Below are 17,947 nucleotides of genomic sequence, written 5' to 3'. Positions count from 1 at the left end.
GGGCTCCAGGGAGGCGGATGGATGGCAGAGGCTGAAAACAAAACACTATTCCAGAGGGGTTCCCCTGTTAGTCAGTTGCAACAGAAAGAGTGAGTCATGTGCTACTTCACAGACAAACAGATTGTGTTCTAGCGGAGGCCTTTGACAGCCAGAGTTGATCTGTGTCATCCCACAGCCGATGCGCCCTCCATCTTAAAAGCCAGGGATTCCCGCTGACTTTGGCATGCCTGCCCCCTTCCCCCAGGTGGGGAGATGCAGATGGAAGCTGACCATCCTGAGGTTGACTCAGTTCTCAGTGGTTCCCATGGAATTCCTTGGGGCAACATGCACAAATTGTATCAGTAGCTCAGCTAAGAATGGGAAGATCTAGAATGGTGTTCAGGAGGACATGTTTGGAGCATGAAATGTGCAAGGAAACTGGACACACTGAGAGGCTCTGGTACATATGTCACAGATGACAACGACAAAGAATGCCTTGAACTTGTTCAGAAAAGTCTATTTTTCTAGGGGGAAATGCCAGAACAGTTGGCATTTACAACATTTTTTGTGCCAAAGATCCTGTTTCCACGGGAGCAATGTAGTTGGCCTGGCCAAAGCATGAGGTCATTGCAGCTCTGGATTAAAAGGACACAGAAACTCAGGGCTGACTCACATTCTGGGAAGGACTGACTGGCGGGACAGGTTTCACACAGGTCTGATTTTCTGCATATACTAACTTCGTGTAGATGCTGAAGACTACGTGGGCTGAGAGAGGCTGGGTGGCCCAAGAGAACCCAGGGAGCCTTGTGGCTGGGCTGGGATTCGACCCCAGCTCTCCCCACTCCTCAATTAGTATTCTGACCACGATGCCACACTGGTTTCTCCTGCAGGGAACAGAGAAGCTCTGGGGGCCTGACCGAGGCCTGCAAAATGGTGGTGGTGAGAAGAGAGTTGGGACTTCTAGCCATCAAGCCCCCCCCCTTTGAATGACAGAGCTGTTCCCTTCAAACCCCCCACCCCCCACCCCCCGGGTTGCCTACCTCCCATGGCCTCTGATTTCTACAACCTGCAGAATGAGAGAGTGAGAGCTCTGAATCTGTGGAGCATTTTTTCTGGCAATGGATTGAGGGTCTCCACAGTACAAAGTTTGGTTTGCCTTTGCCTGGCTGTTGAAATTTGGGAATGTACACACACACACACACGCTGTTCAGAGACAAGAGATTTAAACCGTTTGTTTAGAGAAGTTCTGTGCCGACTCCTTAGAGATCTGCCGTGTAAAAGAAACACAATAAAATCATAAACATAACAGCAGAAGTATTGCCAATATTAAAATGTGATGAAAACAGGGCATAAAACAGCAGAAAACACCATGTAGTAGCCTAAAATTATATTCCACAAATCAGTCCTCAGTCTAGCTAGATGAAGACCATAAAAACAGCTTGAAAGACAGAAACCGTCCATTAAAAACCTGGGTCAGAAGGAAGGCCTGGTCCTGGCACTTAGAAGACAGGAAGGTAGGCGGCAGGTAATAATTTCCAAGTATGCAAGAAAACAAGAGAGAAAGAGGTTGAATCTGGAAATCTTCCACTGGGCTCTGGCCCAAAAAAACTCTTGTTCTTTGTGAAGCCCTCCGCCATACAGCCCGGTCTTTTGCAGGTTTGGCCTTGGGCATGGAGAGCCGAGGGGCCGTGCCCCGCCCCCTGGCACTGCTTCCCAACCCACTTTGGGACACAGTTACGGGCCTAATTTGGAAAATGGCCCTGGTTAACAAAATGGACAGCAGCCCAGATGGGAGGGCAGAGCAGGCAACTGGGGCCCAGGCCCATCTGGGGAAGGCCTGGTTTCAGCCATGGGGGGCCAAAGGCTGAAGCTCCTGCCTGCTCTTGAGAGCTGGTGGGCATGAACAGCCCCCCCCCCCCCGTGGCTTCCATCCTTGCAACTTCTCCCCCACTCTCAATTTTCTCCTGGGGTCTCCCAGTCAGAAAGTGGCCCCTGCTGGGCAATAGATAGTGTGTGTGTGTGTGTGAGTGTGTGTGTGTGTGTGTGTGTGTGTAGAAGGGATGTGTGATTTGACAGGGAGGCAGTGAACTGTGGGCTTGGGAAGGGTGAAGCTTCTCTCCCCTGTGTGTCCCCTTTGGCTCCACAAACCAGACCCTCTACACACACACACAATTCAAACAGGACTGGGGAGCCCCACGTCTGCCTCCATGTCTCATTTGACCCTCAGAAAGCAATTCAAGGTGCAATTCAAGAGCTCTCGTTGGTTACTGGGAGGCTGGATAGGAGGGAAGCCCCTGACCTTGGGTGAGCCTGCATCCCCAGGGCAAGACTCCCTTCACCAAGACATCAGTCTGCAGTCGTAAGGATGAGAACCCTGGCTTTGAAACAAAACAAAAATGGAGACTAAATTCCACAGATGATGATGTCACGTCTTGGTGTTTGCACAGAATTACAGCACGGGGGCAAGCCTGGTCTATAGCCGGGACACATGCTGGTGACGTCATCCCAGGGCCCCACTCCAGGAGAGAAGTGCATGGGCTCTGTCCTTCTGGAGAGACCCGGAGGAAAGGCTGCACCCCCCCCCCCAAAGGGCTCATGGTTGATTCATGTAGGGCCTGCCTCCCTCCATTCTTGTCTGGTGACTGATACTCGCAACAATTAGTGCTTCGTTTGTTAAAAAGAAAGGCTGTGCTGATTGGTCCCATCACGACTTGTGGGTGTGTCCCCCCCCCCAAAAAAAAGGTTCTGGTACTCAGTGCCAGGGAGTGCCAGCACAAAAAAACCCTGTTCACCATCAAGCCAAGTTTGTGGCCCCTGCCTGGCAGCGATCCTGGTGGCTGACCTTTGGCAATCGATGACTGTCATTTGCAAATGACATGATGCTCGTATTGCAGCGGAAACATCCTTCTGAGTCGAACACATCTTGGGAGGGGCTTCCACAAGGGCAGGCAACTCTTTATCTCATTGATTGTCTTTGTTTGCACCAAGGGGACCAGGATTATCTTCCAGAACAGGGCTGAGTAAATGGCTGAGAAAGCTGATTGTCTTCCATTTGAGATCTCTATGCCTTTGACCAGATGTTTCTCAGTGCCTGGTCTACCACCAAGTTCTTGCAATGGGGCTTTGTTCAGGAAAGCGCCCTGGAAGACCACAAATGCGGTGGCAGATTGCATTGCCAACTGTTTTGCTAGCCCCTGCTCATGTGCTTTTGTCAGCAAATAGATCCATTGTTATCAGCGGGTGTTGACACTAAGCACCTTCTGACAACAGCTGTGCTCACCCATTGCTGCAGATGGCACAGGAACAGCTGTGGTTGGGGATTCCCCATTACGCCGGCAACCCAAGTGGCAGTACCAGCCAAGCACTATTGGGGGTCTGGGCACAGTGTGGCATTCTGAATTCTGGCAGCTGTACCGTGTTTGCAGCGTTAGAAGCGCTAACATATCACATTATACCATCTCTCTCTTTTTGGATGTGGTCCTGAGCACACTTCCATCTGAGTGGACATGCTTAGGATCGTGATCTTTGTCTCTCTAAGAGAAAATGTATGCAAATTGTTTGTTAACCGCTTCTCTCCCCCTCCCATAAATTGCTTGCTATATAAGCCAAACTGTGCCTTTTAAAAGCTATTCCTGTTAACTATGTTATCAGCCTGATAGTCTCTGTTTCCTTCATATTCCCCCCCCTTTTCCCACTACCCAACCAGGTACAAAACATGTCCCAGTCAATAGAGGTGTTGGACAGGCGGACCCAACGGGATCTACAATATGTTGAAAAAATGGAGAATCAGATGAGGGGGTTGGAATCCAAGTTCAAGCAAGTGGAAGAGACCCACAAGCAACATCTGGCGAGACAGTTCAAGGTGAGTGTGCCTGCCGCGGCCCTGAGCCCTTCCCTTGGTGTGGGAGTTCAGTAAGAGTGAGACCAAGGCACCCAGCTCCAAAAGACTTCCAAAATAAGCTACCATTTTAAATTTTCCAGATGTTTCCTATTCCGATTTACCTGGAAATCTTTTCCCTTTAATCAAGGTAATTGAGATAAATAAGACACGCCCCCCCTTCACTTAATACACTGAACTTTTTTTTTCTATCACGCTCCAGAAAAGGGCTGGCACTTTGACTGGCCCCGCGGCTGTGCCTTTCTCAGCATCATGACATGACAGAATGGAGCACGCCCCAGACAGAGAGGGCCCCTGGCACCTAGCAGGGTCTTCAAAATCTCCCCCTCAAGCTGCCCTTTCCCTGTTTTCATTCAGTTTGGCAGCTGCTCTTCCTACCTTGCCGTGAAGCCATCTTTCCGTTGGCTCTGCAGCCAAAGGGTGTGGCGTTCAGGGTTAATTCTGCACTGTGACCTGAAGGTTGCTTCGTGCCTTCACTTGTTCCACACAATTGATTCTTGTTTTGTTCATCATTGGGAAGGGTGGTGCTGTCACCATGGAATCTCCCTGCCCACATGCGCCGGCCATTTGTATTCATCCATTTCTCTGCCTTCTGAGATCTCACCAGGCATTACCCTGTACACTTTCAAGCACAGGCCCTCAGCTAGGGGTGCTAGGAACTTCCTTTTTAATAAAACTAAGGATCCTTTTATTAAGGAAATCTGAATTCGGCACCAGTTCCACATTTCTGCCTTTTTTTTTTTTTTTAAGCTTTATCCATTTGCAGGGTCAGGTCTGACTTTTGTCTGAATGTGGGTTGGGGTGGGGAATTCCCACTGAATGTGTGTTGAGGGTTGAAGCAGAAGCACAGCATGGGGGAGGTCCTCCAGCACAGGGTCGTTTATTTCCTTTCACACTCTGAAGGACTTTTAAAGGAAGCCCTCTTGTTTCCTTTCAGCCACCCAAAATGTGAGAAATGCTGGCTGGTCTCCAGGCTGGGGGGGGGGGGCGTCCCTGTTTTTGTCTTGCTAGCCATCTTGGCTGCAGATACTGAACCAGTTTAAGCAATTAGCAAAGTGAAGGAATGCAAGCTCCAGGCTCCAGAGGTGTGGGCTTGCCCGTTTGATCTGCCATATACCAAAAAGGCTCCCTCTGCATAGGAAGGCAGCGCCTCTGGAGAGGTTGAGCTGAACGCTTCTTCTTGATAAGCTAGTTTTCCCACATGCACGGAGATCTTTGTGGAGCAGAGAATTCTGGATTGGGAGAGAAAGTCCACCGCCTCCAGCAACAGGATGTTTACTCCTGGGTTTTGTTGGTGGGAGAAGCAAGCCCCTCAGCTCTGAATGTGCCGCAGGCAGTCTCAGGGCCAAGGGCCTCTTCCTCGGGCCGTGCCCCCGGCTGCACCCCCTGGCCGCCTCTCTCGCCTGGCTTCCCTGAGAGCGGCCAGGGTGGTTGGGGGCTTGGAGGTTCCACACGGTTTCCACCAGACACACCAGGCAGCAGCTGAGCACTCCAAGCCCTTGCCACATCTTGGCAGGGGGAGGCTTGTGGAGGGTTTGGAGCAGAGGGACCCCCAGGCGCGCCCCCCCACATGGTCCCACTGTCATCTCTGGGACTCTGATGGGCTCAGACTTTGGAAGGGGCTCCAGCTAAAAGCCATTGATTTTTGACTGATTGTCCAGCTAAACTGATTGATTTTAGGCCCTGCCAAACTGGACCGTGAGTAATTTGCCTACCATCACTAGTGGGCGAGGATGGTGGGCCAGCCTGTGCTTGGCCGGGGTCTGCAGGCAAGGAGGGCTGGGGACCTCTTGGACTCAGGGGAGGGTCTCATTCCATAGTGTGCTCCCCACTGGAACGCCTTCCCTCCCCTTCTGATGCTCTCCCTCCTCCTGCCTGGTTTTCTGGTTCCTTTCATGGTTGTGTACATGGGGTAATTTGTCTGGGGGAGGGGGGTGAAGACTGCCGCTGCCACAACTCCTTCTCCTGCAGAGACCCCCAGCAGGTACCAGTGCCCAGATGCCTTCCTGGGCATTTTGTACAGTGCCCCCCTCCCTCCCTCCCCCTGAAAATTTGGGGATTATGGCGTAGCTGTGTGGGAGGCTTTGTGGGAAATGGCCACAGGCTATGACGCTGCCCATTTTGACTCAGGGGTGAGCCCACTGGGTCTGTCTGGCAGTGCAAGAGGGGAGGACTGAGCCTGTTGTCTTCATTGGGGGGGGTCTGTGAATTCTCTCTCTTTAAGGCAGGCTGGCTGGCTGGTGAGCACCGCTCTTCAACAGTGTCTCATTTTCTTGCTTGCAGGGCTAACTTTACAGAAATTTTTACTATGTCGCACTGGCTGAAGAAGCTGTTCATTCCCCCCCCCCATGTAACCATGAAAAAAAGAGGGCATAGAGCTTTCCCCACCATCCTTTTCCTTCCTTTCAGTTCACTTTTTCTCATCCCCCCACCAAGTTAGCACCATTTGTCAGACACCACGCAACTGAGAGCCTCTTCCTTTGCATGTAACTGTAGAGATGCATTTCATTACTTCTCGTTTTGGAAATCCTTGTCAATGCATATATTATTATTATTATTATTTTATGGAAAAGAAAAAAACAAGAATTTGTGTATGTGATCTGAAGCATGTAACCTTAAGATGTTGCATTCTAAAAACAAAAAAAAATTCTAAATAAAGGCCTTTTCCCAAATAAGACGGTGTTCTTCAGACTGTTTAATATATTATATATGTAAAATATATATATTTATATATCCTTCCACATTTGGACTCCCCCCACCCCCCGTGCCAGCATTAATAATACTAATAATTGTGCAAGCGTAGACAAGGCAGCGAGGGGGCAGGTGCCGAGGCAGGGGGGGGGGCCGGGTGTTGCACACAGACCACTGAAACCAAGCTTATTTTAACCTTGCAGGCAATAAAAGCGAAAATGGAGGAGCTTAGGCCCTTGATCCCAGTGTTGGAGGAGTACAAAGCCGATGCCAAATTGGTTTTGCAGTTTAAAGAGGAGGTCCAGAATCTGACGGCAGTTCTAAACGAGCTCCAGGAGGAAATTGGCGCCTATGACTACGAAGAGCTTCAGAACAGAGTGTCAAATCTTGAAGAGAGGCTCCGGGCTTGCATGCAAAAATTAGGTAGGCCGTGCACCCTGAGCAAGGACCCTGAGCACCGTCCGCGTAGGGTCAGTGCGTTCTCACATGCGGCGCTTCTGTGGGTGCGGACAGGCCCCTGCCTGGGAGCCACGCCTGAAGCAGGGCTTCCTTTGCGCCAGCAGTGGCGTCTGCATGCAGTGCCAGGGGCTTACCTTTGGGACTCTTGGTGTTCAGGACTGCCCTTGAGTGGGCGCAGAGTGCATTTCCTTCCACGCTGAGTCCCCACACCTCTGGGATAAGGGGAAGGGTTTCCAGGTCAGAAGACGGAAGGTTTTATCCTGGGAACTAAGCGCTGCACACCCAACGGGTAGACCTGAAGGGCAGCCGGCTGCACAGAATCCTGCAGCTGCTTTTGCCTGCCTCAAGGTCTTTGGATTGATTCTTCCCCAAACAGCACCCTCTGCCCACCAGTCGGCAGGCCTCTTTTGGTAACGGAGGGGCATTTCACAGCTCGTGTTGAATTGGGAAGGGGTGGAGGGCAGAGGTGTCTGCCATGCAGAGGGAGAACGGAAGCCTGAGACTCCCTTGAACACAACCAGGCCCTGCCTGGGAGGCACTCTTTCTCGCCATTCTTCAGTTCCAGACACTGCATGCTTCGAGCTCCAGGGCCCCCCTCTGAAAACCAGCCACACCAGTGTCCTTGGCCGTACTCGGAATGGCTCCAACTCCCTTGGTGGTGTGGCAGCAGGGCCTGTCCTGCCCCACATGGCAGCCCCTGCTCTCAGTGCCTTCAATAGTCTGCGCCACTCAGGGCACTGCCCGGGGGGGGGGGTGTCTCATCTCAGGGAGGTGCCAGGAAGGAAGCCATGCTCCAGCAAACAAGGAGGCTCGTTCATCAACCGGGTGTTTCAGAGCTGGGGTAGGGGTACCAGGAGATGTCAGCAGGAGGACTGTGCTGGCTGTAGGAGTTGGGGGGAGCGTCAAGCAAGGCACCCACGTGAGGACAGCAGCAGTGTTGGGGAAAGGGGCCTCTGCCGGTGGAAGGGTGGCAGCAGATGACTCCCTTTGTCATCCTCTAGATAGGCAGGGGATTTCCATCTGCCAAAGTCTCTGCCTAGGACCGAGTCCATTGCCTGGGATCCCTGGAAGCAGGAGAGCTCCTAATCTAGGTTACCCTTCCCAACCCCCCCAGCCCCGGCTGCTTTGGCTCTGCAGGCGAGCAGGTGGGCATCTTGCAGAAGTGTGACCAGAAGCCCACCAGCCTGTTCTCGGGGCTGAAACCTAGACGTTTGGCCCATTTAGCTGGGGCTTCCTGGGCTGTGTGTTGCTGTGTGTGACCCTTCCTCCATGGCAGGCAAGACAGAAGAGGGTCCTCCTTCACATGAGGTATCCTTGAGAGGCTCACAGGAGGGCGTCAGTGGTTAGGGGCTCAGACGGCATCAGCCCCCTCTGCGTGGAGGGCCAGGTTTGTCATATAGCCGTCGGCCAGGAGAGCTGTGGAGCCTCCACACATAGTGGCAGAATACCTCTGCGTAAGGGTCACCAGGATGGAGACTGCCAGGATGGAGACAGTGGGAGACCTCCCGCTCTCCCTGGCTGTCGCTCGCTGGCCCACTGGTGGCTTGCAGGAGGGAATATTTTTTAAAATGGCTCCACACCAGTGATGCGACCATCACTTCCAGCAAATACTGGAAATGACTTTATGCCAAGGGTGAGAAGTCGATGATTTCACCATACAATTTGGCACCAAACCTAGAGTGTCACGTTGACATTACACTGGGGACCTGACATCACTTCTGGGTATTCTCTGTGACTGAGGTTGCGCGGACCATTCCCTCCTGCCCCCTACAGCTGGTTGCCGGTCATTAGCTGGAAACCTTAGTTGCCAGCCTCCAGGTGGGACTTGGCTCTCTCCTTGAATTGCAACTGATCTCCAGGCATCCAAACTAGAGCCGCCCTGTAAAATGGCTCCCCTGCCTGTACATAAAGACAAAAAAGAGCCCACACCTTCCCCCAGAAACAATTGGCTCCCATGTTGAATCACTCATACCCTGAGGTGGTTTCTTCTAATGTGCAGCCAAAGTTTTGTAAGGAGATCCCATTCCTCAGAGGCACCAAGGGGGGGTGTCTGTTTAGTTACAGACTTTGCATCCCACCTTTCTGCCCTTACCAGGGCCTCCAAGGCAGCTCACTATTTAAAGCATACTGCCGATAGGCTGTGGCTTTCAGGCCTACTTGTGACTTCTCCGCACGTGTGATGGAAAGGTAGCAGGTACATTTCCTAAACTAGAAAGTAAGTAGACCTGGCTGGGCATGTGCCCAAAAGGAGGGTCCTCAGCCAGACCTGGTCTGGGAGAGCTCTGCTGCCTGGCTTCCGGAGTCTGGTGCTGGGGGCGCCTGCCAGCCCTTGAGACCCTGAGCTGTATGGAAACAGGTCTTTGGGCTGTTGGACTTGAAAGGTATTCACCTGTGATATTACAACCAAGGGTTGCAATGCCCTCTTCTTGTTCATTCTTCTGCAGTTACTGGGAAGAAGACTGGGGGTGTTGGCTGAGGCCCTCCTCTTCCTTTCTGCCCTAGATTCGCATCATTCCCACCCGTGTGCAAAGAGAGGCAGAAAGAGCAAACCCTGCCCAGGCCCTGCAGTGAGCGCCAGGGAGCCGCGCAGGCCTGTAGTGCACTTGGAACACTGGCCGATCCTTTGAACTGCTGGGCTGGTTTCAAGTGGATATCTGAAGGTGGTTCTGTGAAGCCCCCCTCCCCGCCCCCCGGGTGCAGGACTCTTAATATAGCAGAGTCCTGGTGCAGAGTCAAGATCACATTGTTTACAAATCCCTTTCCACTTTATTTATGTTGTTTATAGTCCGCCTTTCTCACTGGGACTCAAGGCAGATAAAGCAGTGTGAGTGAATACAATCAACAAGATGGGACATTCAATAAGCAATGACATAGGATTTAGGTTGTAGAACCAACCAGAAATCAGGAAGACAGAACTGAAGGAAAGCATAAATGATAACGTGACACATTAAATGATGTAAACTTACACAACAGGTGCCAACCCACAACAAACTATGCAGAGTAGTACAGACCACAGCCCCCAATAATTTATCCAAGTTACTTTGTGAAGCCTGTTGTTCAGTGCTACCCTATTGCCTGCATAGAAAAGCCCTCTAGGATAATTCAGTCTTGTACAGTTTGCGGAAAGCCATGAGAGTGGGAGCCTCCCTGACCTCAGGCAGGCTGTTCCACAAGGTGGGGGCCACAACAGAGAAGACACAGGTACGGGCAGTTGTTGACTTTGCCCATTTGCAGGTTGGCACCTGTGGCAGTGCTTTAAATTGAGCCCGGCAACTGATGGGCAGCCAGTGGGGTGACTGCAGAGTGGGATAATCCGCATGCCCCATCTGGCTCCCGATAGTAACTGAGTTGCCACCTTCTGCATCAGCTGGATTTTCTGAATTGATTTTGAGGAGAGACCAGTGTCTGGTGCGTCACAGTAGTCTAGTCTCGATGTCACCATGGCCAGATCAGCTGCTTTAAGGTAAGGGGCCATTTTGTGAGCTAGGTTGAGCTGGAAGAAAACCTTTTTTGCAACTGCATTAACTTGCTTCTCCAGCAATAATATTGGGGCCATCCTTAAGCCAAAGGAAATGGTAAGCAAAAGAATGGTATTTTGAACATGGTCACTCATGAAACAGGAAGACATTTGTATGTAAAAGGGAGCGATCCAGATGGTAGAGTGAGAGTGGGGCTGGGGGTGGGTGGGACGGGCTACAAGGAGAGACCGGAAAAGGAAACTGTTGGAGAAAGGAGTGGGGGTTGGGGAAATATACACCTTAGAAATGGGCCTTGAACCAACTTCCTTGCCGGCTGGAGCCCTCACACCTTTCAAATTAGAAAGGAAGCTTTGCCTCCCCGCAGCTCTTGAACACAGCCCCTCCCTGGTCCAAACTGGGCACGCCAAAGCACAGAATTACCCAAAGGGAGTTTCAGAGCCTTGCCTGCCTGCCTGCAGATGACAGAAATATGACATAACGTGGGGGCCCCTCCAGCCCCACGCTTCGTACCCTGCTTCTGAGGTGCTCTCTGGCAGAGAGGGCTGAACACCCCCACCCCTGGTTTGGCTCCAGTAGCTGATCATTTAACCTCTGAGTGGGGAGGTTTCATTGTCAGCTCTCAGGAGATCCACCTGACTTGAATTTCTCCAGTCCCTGGCTAAGATAATGGCCTTCAGTTGGCTGTCGTTATTTATTGGTTTAAGTGAGAAACGGGTGTGCCGCCTCTCCAGAGACCTCCATGAGCTGGTAAAATCATTAAAATCATAAAAACAACAACCATAAATAACTAATTTAAAACAAGTCATAAAAACTGTTCAGCAGCCTAAAACGTCCCTACAACAACCCTCAAAGTAGAAGCAGATCCTAAAACTGCTCAAAATATGTAAAACCCATAACTCAAAAGCTTACCTAAAGAGAAGTGTTTTGGCCGGTTGCCTGAAAGACTGGAAATGAGGGGCTGGGAGGGCATCTCAGAGTTGACTAGGTCACACCTGTGGTTGCCCCCACCTTACCTTGGGGGGAGGATCAAAGAGATCAGGACGTAGGAAGAGGAAAGTGGTGGGCTAGACAACACGAGAGGATTTGGTCCTCTGAGTCTCCCATCTCCCAGGATTATAGGGCCTTAAAGGGGCACTTTGAATCGTGCTTGGGAACAGGCACACGGTGCAGATCTCACAGCCCAGGGGCGATATAATTCTTGCATCCAGACCTCAACAATAACTTGGTCCGAGCCCCTTAACTGTAGGTCAGATCCAGCAGCATCCTGAACTACGAATCTGCTCCTTCAGGGTGACTCCAGCCTCCTTTGGGACAGCCTCGTTCCTGAATGCTTGGGGAAATATACACCTTAGAAATGGGCCTTGAACTGTTTTCACCTCAGTTTTGTCCTGGTATTCAGTGAAGAAGAAAAAGCACTCTGCATATGTTCAAGTGCCACATACTATTTCATGTGGATTATGGCTAGATCTTGAATGGGGAAATGGATTCCAGGACTAAGGCTTGGTTTGATTTGGTTTTTTAATAGCATTACATGCACTGAGTGTGATAAAGTGGTTAGAATGTTAGCCTAGGATTTGAGAGACCCGGTTTCAAATCCCCACTCTGCTATGGAAGCTTTCTATGGGACCTTGGGCCCTGCCTGACCTTCCTCACAGGGTGGTGGTTGTGAGGATAAAAAGGAGGGGAAACCTTTTTAAAAGCAGCTTCAGGTCCTCACTGAAAATAAGGGATAACTATATAAATAATAGAAGTAAGAAATAGTAAAATGTTAAATACAATTTCATGTGCCAGCTGTTATTGTGTGTCAATGGTCCAATCCTGTTGTTACCATGTATTCAGTATGGAGATGAATTGTCACTGAATATCAAGTACCAACATAAAATATTCAGTTGTTTGAGAATATCTCCTGTGAGAATTTGCACAGGAGAATTTGGGAACAAGTGCATTTCACCGTTAGCAAAGAGTTTTGATGGGGGGAGTCATAGCCCTGTGCTGACCCCCTCCTGCTAGCATTCTGCTGCCCTGGCAGCCCAGCTGTTTGCAGGAGCTCTCGCCTTTGTGGGGCTGGGCGGAGAGGAGGCCCCTGCTCTCTGCGAGGGAGGCAATAGCCAGAAGTACCTTGACAGCTCCTCTCAGTTCAGTCCCTTGTGATTAGGAAGAGTGCCCTGCTACGGCTGCATCGAAGCTTCCTGCCCTGCCGACGGCTGCCGAGCACTGGAGGGGGAAGCCGGACAGCCCCGTGGCTCACTCAGCCCGTCCTGTTGGAAGCCCTTCAGGGCTGGCCTTGTGGTTCCAGCATCCAGTGGCTCAAGAGAAGCATGTCAGGTCCCTTCCCTTGTTAGGGGACAGCCGCTTGGGGGTCCAGACAGCCCTGCAGCTGGGACAGTGGGGCGGGCTTCTCTGCTGGGAGAGGGATTTATGCCTGCAGTTTTGAAATGGTGAATAACCCCAATTCAAATAAGATTCATAGTCGGGTGAAACCGATTTTATGGCAGTCACAGGGAAAGCACTTATCTGGGTAAGCATTCTACATTTGAATGCCCTGGTTCATGCATGTGACATGCCCACCCATGATGCCAAGTGCCATTGCTCTCACAACTGGGCCAATACTTGACTCTGGAGTGGCACATGTGTGCGGAGAAGTGCTTTACAGTCCCCCAGGGATTGGCAAGCCTCCTATGGGAAGTTACGTTGAAAGAGAGAGAGGGAGGGAGCAGTTTAAGAGGCCACAAGTCAAGAGCCTGTTAACCCATTTGAATGTTTGTCAAAATTCGCTCATTCATGCAGTGTTTGGCTGTTTTGCAGCCTGTGGGAAATTGACAGCAATAAGCGACCCAATCACGGTCAAGACATCTGGATCAAGGTTTGGCTCATGGATGACCGACCCCCTGGCTCCAGAAGGGGAAAACAAGGTAGGCTGCAGCGGCATTCACCTCTTGCTGGTTCCTGGTGTGGCATTGCATGGAGAACGAAGGATGTGTGGCGCTATCTGGAGCAGTCAAGCGGGAATTTCCAGACTGTCCTTGTTATTTTGCTTGAGATAAAATCTGGCTGCCACTCTAGAAAGGGCCAGGGCTGTGCCGGTCCCTCTTGATGCCCGGCCTGGGAGCATCCCATAGGCACAGACACCTGAGCAACATGAGCCAGCCAAACAGTGGGGCTATGGGTGGGCAGAGTCTCTGGCCCACTCAGTAAATCTCCCTGCCAACAGAAGGGGATATGTGCGCCCCTTTGCACCGCCTCCTTCCCATATCAGTGTGGGTTGAGGGTCATTTACTGACTCAGCTCCAAAAGGATCACCAGAAGGGGTTTATTTTCATCTCAGTCCCAGCTGCAGCAGATCTTAGGAAACAAGAGGGAGGGAGAAACAAGACATTGTCTCCAGATAACCTGCTTTCCCCTAGATATTCAGGTGATGTTGAAGGGCTTTCAACATCCCTGTTGAAAGGTGGAAGAGAGCCTTTCAACAGGGATGTTGAAAGGTGGAAGAGAGCCACTCGGAGGCAGGCCTCAATTGAGAGAGGAGTTAATTGCTCTCTTACCTTCTAATTTATGCAGATTTAATCATTGTACTGAGTGCTGCAGAGTGACAGGAAGGATCTCCCTGGCTCATTACACTCTGGCTTTGTTCTGCAGAACAAGGGCTTGGATTCTGTTACCTGTAACCCTTCAAAGAGAACTTCCTGCTTCACAGAGCCAGGATGTTATTGTGCAAGTGGGATTTGGTTTCTGTTATAGAATTCTACGGTTGTTATTGTTATTGTTATTATTAACACATTATTATTAACAACAACATAATATCTTATTAAGACAATCCCAAATTTTTTAACCTTTGTGCATTTTGGAAGTGTGTATCTTCTGGACATGGAGTAGGGGTTGCTGGGGGTGTGGTGTGGGAGGTAGTTGTGAATTTCCTGCACTGTGCAGGGGGTTGGACTAGATGACCCTGGAGGTCCCTTCCAACTCTATGATTCTATAATTGTTGCTATTTTCCCTAACGTCGTCTCTGTTTTTTGGTTTAACCAAATTCAGGGTTGCTTGTCCTACAGAGGCTACTTGGAATCTTACCCCTGGAACCCTTCTGGCTTCCTTTGCCAAGCTTTGTCCACATAATTTGAAGTGTGGTGTCGCAACCATGAGGACTAGAATCTTTCTTTTTTACAAAAAGTACTGATATACCACATTCAGCACTTTTTCTGTGCTCCAGTAGAATCGCTGCTTACGCATAGCCCACGTGAAGCTGGGTTTCTGTGTGTGGGTGCACAGCAGCGTGGGCCACCTTTTTGCCCAAGCACTGGGAAGAGGCTGCTGTGCCAGCAAACAAACGGGTGTCAAAAGATGGGGGGCTGGCTGGGAGTTGCCACTCTCATGGGCAGATGGTGGCTCAGAAGACAAAGCTGGGCACAATCCCCCTCACCAGCGGTGCTGCCGGTGCCTCAAGGGCACGACCTCAGTTGCTTGGGCAGAGAAGAACACCACCACCACCCCCGCAGGCGAAGCTGCACATGGTGCTGCAGGGGTGGCCTATCCCTGGCCCCAGCGACATCCGGTGGCGCTCAAAAATCCGGAAGGAGGAGCCTCACTGGTCAGGCCCAGTGGAGATGCAAATGTTGTCATGAGGAGCCAAGGGGAGAGAGAGTGCTTGCCACAAAGCCCTGGTTCACACAGACACGCTAACCAAACGAGGCCAGAGGAGACCAGCGGTCCGTCACATTCAATGTTCTGTTTCCAAGAGATGCTCACAAAGCAAGGCAGGAAATCAACAGCCCTGCCATGCCATCCCGTCCCAGGCACAAAACATTCAGGATGCAGACTGCTTCTGTCCATGGAGGTTCCAGTTAGGAGCTCGTGATGGGTCTTTCCTCCATGAATTTGACAAATCCATTTTTATTAAGTTAGTTTTTTAGATATTTACTACATATACTGCTTTTCAACACAAGTTATATAAAAATGTTAAATGGTTAAAACAGCAAAGAACAACAGCTCTTCATGAGTGGGCGCAGTGAGGGCAGCTCTCGCCCCTCCCTGCGGTGGTTTCAACAATGGTCTTCTGCAAATGGAGGGAAGGGAGGAGACCCACGCCCATGGGAAGGGGTCTGGTGCTTCCTGCTCACCCTCGGATAGCCCCACCCAAAGCTGTGTTTGTACCTGCACTCCCCACCCCCCCTTCATATTCCAGTGCTATGTTCTTGATGCCCAGTTGCTGGCAGCATAGATGTACTCCACTGAAACACAGTCTGTGTGAAGCAATATGAGAAGTCATCCAAGACCCCTCTGTGATGGTCATACCTACGATGACCCCTTTGCCCTGCCAGCCACCCCTCAAGCCACTGAGTGACATGCATGCATGTCTGAACTGGCTCCTCAGTCACATTCTGAGTGCTAAACGCAAAATGCCAGTGACCACAGGGCAACCTGGCCCCTGCTTTCCCCCTGGCATTTTGCCAAATGCACTGGTTGATGCACCTTTTCTAACATTGGTTTCTCTGCTTGTGTTGTTTGTACAGGTCTGGTACATGGACAGCTATCACAACAATCGCTTTGTCCGCGAGTACAAATCCATGGCTGATTTTATGAACACAGACAATTTCACCTCTCACCGTCTCCCACATCCGTGGTCTGGAACCGGCCAAGTTGTGTACAACGGCTCGATCTATTTCAACAAGTACCAAAGTCACATAATCATCAAGTTTGACTTGAAAACTGAGACTATCCTTAAGACTCGTAGCTTGGATTATGCTGGCTACAACAATGTCTACCACTATGCCTGGGGCGGGCATTCCGACATCGACCTCATGGTGGACGAGAATGGCCTTTGGGCTGTCTATGCCACCAATCAGAATGCGGGGAACATTGTCATCAGCAAGTTGGACCCCAATACCTTGCAAAGCATCCAGACCTGGAACACCAGTTACCCAAAACGCAGTGCGGGTGAAGGGTTCATCATCTGCGGTACTCTGTATGTCACCAATGGCTATTCGGGAGGGACCAAGGTGACCTATGCCTATCAGACCAACACTTCCACTTATGAATATATAGATATCCCCTTCTTAAACAAATATTCCCATATTTCTATGCTGGACTACAACCCCAAGGACAGAGCCCTCTATGCCTGGAACAACGGCCATCAAATACTCTACAATGTCACCCTCTTCCACGTCATCCGATCTGATGAACTGTAGTCCACTTTTCTCGGGAAAGGAACTGAATGCGTTAACAGAAACAAACAAGAAAGAAAATAAATACATGCAGCGTAGAAATACGCTTATTCAGATAAAAAAATACAGAAATTTTTAAACAGAGCAGCTGCCAAAATGTGCGAGCGAGAGGATGAGCCAGTCTTGAAAACTTGCAAGATCAGTACTTACCTTTCCACGGAATTCAACAGTGTTATAGACAATGCAAAAATTAAAATAAATCACTTGTTTGCAGCTGGAACTGCACTTGAAAAACCACTTTTGAGGGGTTTTGTTGAAGGGTGGGGCTGTTCCCCCCCCCTTATGTTCCAGTAGCAAAGCCGTAGTCATATAGTACAATGTAAGGCAATGACTGTTGGAAATTTATTGTTGAGGTGGGGGGGGGGGTAGGAGAAATACAGTTCTCTCTTTTTTCTTTTTTTTTGGTAAGTTGCATGGACATTTTCGTACATCACGACCAGTTATGATGGATGTGTGGTTTGTATTTGGAAATATTAAGTTGATTCATGTTGGCAGTGTCTGATTAAAAAACAAAACAAATCCCAGAGGTCAAGGGCGGGGTTGCCATTCCATTGGAGCGAGCTGCTAGTCTCTCTCTCTCTCTCTCTCTCTCTCTCTCTCTCTGTTTTATGTCACTTTTAGAATAATTGTTTGGGGACCCAAAGTAGCTGATGGATCTGTGTCTTTAATAGCGATTAAAAAATTAAAAAGGAAAAAAAAAGGTTTTCAGTACGTACTATGGACAAATTGTTGTACCCAAATATTTGTTTGAACTTATGTATCCAGCCAATATCTTGTACAATGTATGTCTGTTATTAACCAGAAGTGGCAAAACTTTGTATGTCCAAGTTTATGCAAATGAATGTTGTAAATGCAAATGATGTCATTTGGATTAATAAATGAAGGTTTCATATCTTAAAAAGATAAGAGTACTGTAGTGTTGACCCTTATGGACAGATAACAATTTTAGTGAAGATAGTAAAACTAGACATGTGTATACATACCCCAAATCTCAAAAATCTTGTAAAAACTCTACCCTGGTATGTTTTATTTTGGAGTCCTCAGCTTTGCTTCAGGTTTCACAGTAGACAAAACTGTTGGCAGCACCTTGAAATGCAGCTGCTGGTGGAAAGTGCCATTAAGTCACAGCCGACTTATGGCGACCCCGTAGGGTTTTCAAGGCAAGATACATTTGGAGGTGGTCGGCCATTGCCTACCTCCGCATGGGCTGAGAGAGTTCTGAG

General features: G+C 50.0%; 1 protein-coding gene across 2 annotated transcripts in view; it reads left to right on the top strand.

Moving 5' to 3' along the window:
• The window catches only part of OLFM1 (olfactomedin 1), a 41,002-nt gene extending 24,246 nt beyond the window's left edge, over positions 1 to 16,756 (top strand). For both annotated transcript variants that reach the window (XM_056860477.1, XM_056860476.1), the window contains exons 3-6: positions 3,686 to 3,841; positions 6,772 to 6,991; positions 13,312 to 13,418; positions 16,014 to 16,756. In XM_056860477.1, the coding sequence (XP_056716455.1) occupies positions 3,686 to 3,841; positions 6,772 to 6,991; positions 13,312 to 13,418; positions 16,014 to 16,688 (1,158 nt within the window). In that variant the 3' untranslated portion in view covers positions 16,689 to 16,756. The remainder of the gene's footprint in view (positions 1 to 3,685; positions 3,842 to 6,771; positions 6,992 to 13,311; positions 13,419 to 16,013) is intronic.
• The last annotated feature ends 1,191 nt before the right edge of the window (positions 16,757 to 17,947 follow it).

The sequence above is a fragment of the Euleptes europaea genome, chromosome 14 (genome assembly GCF_029931775.1).
Source record: "Euleptes europaea isolate rEulEur1 chromosome 14, rEulEur1.hap1, whole genome shotgun sequence".
In the NCBI taxonomy this organism is placed as follows: Eukaryota; Metazoa; Chordata; class Lepidosauria; order Squamata; family Sphaerodactylidae; genus Euleptes; species Euleptes europaea.
This window is presented reverse-complemented; position numbering and strand designations above follow the sequence as displayed.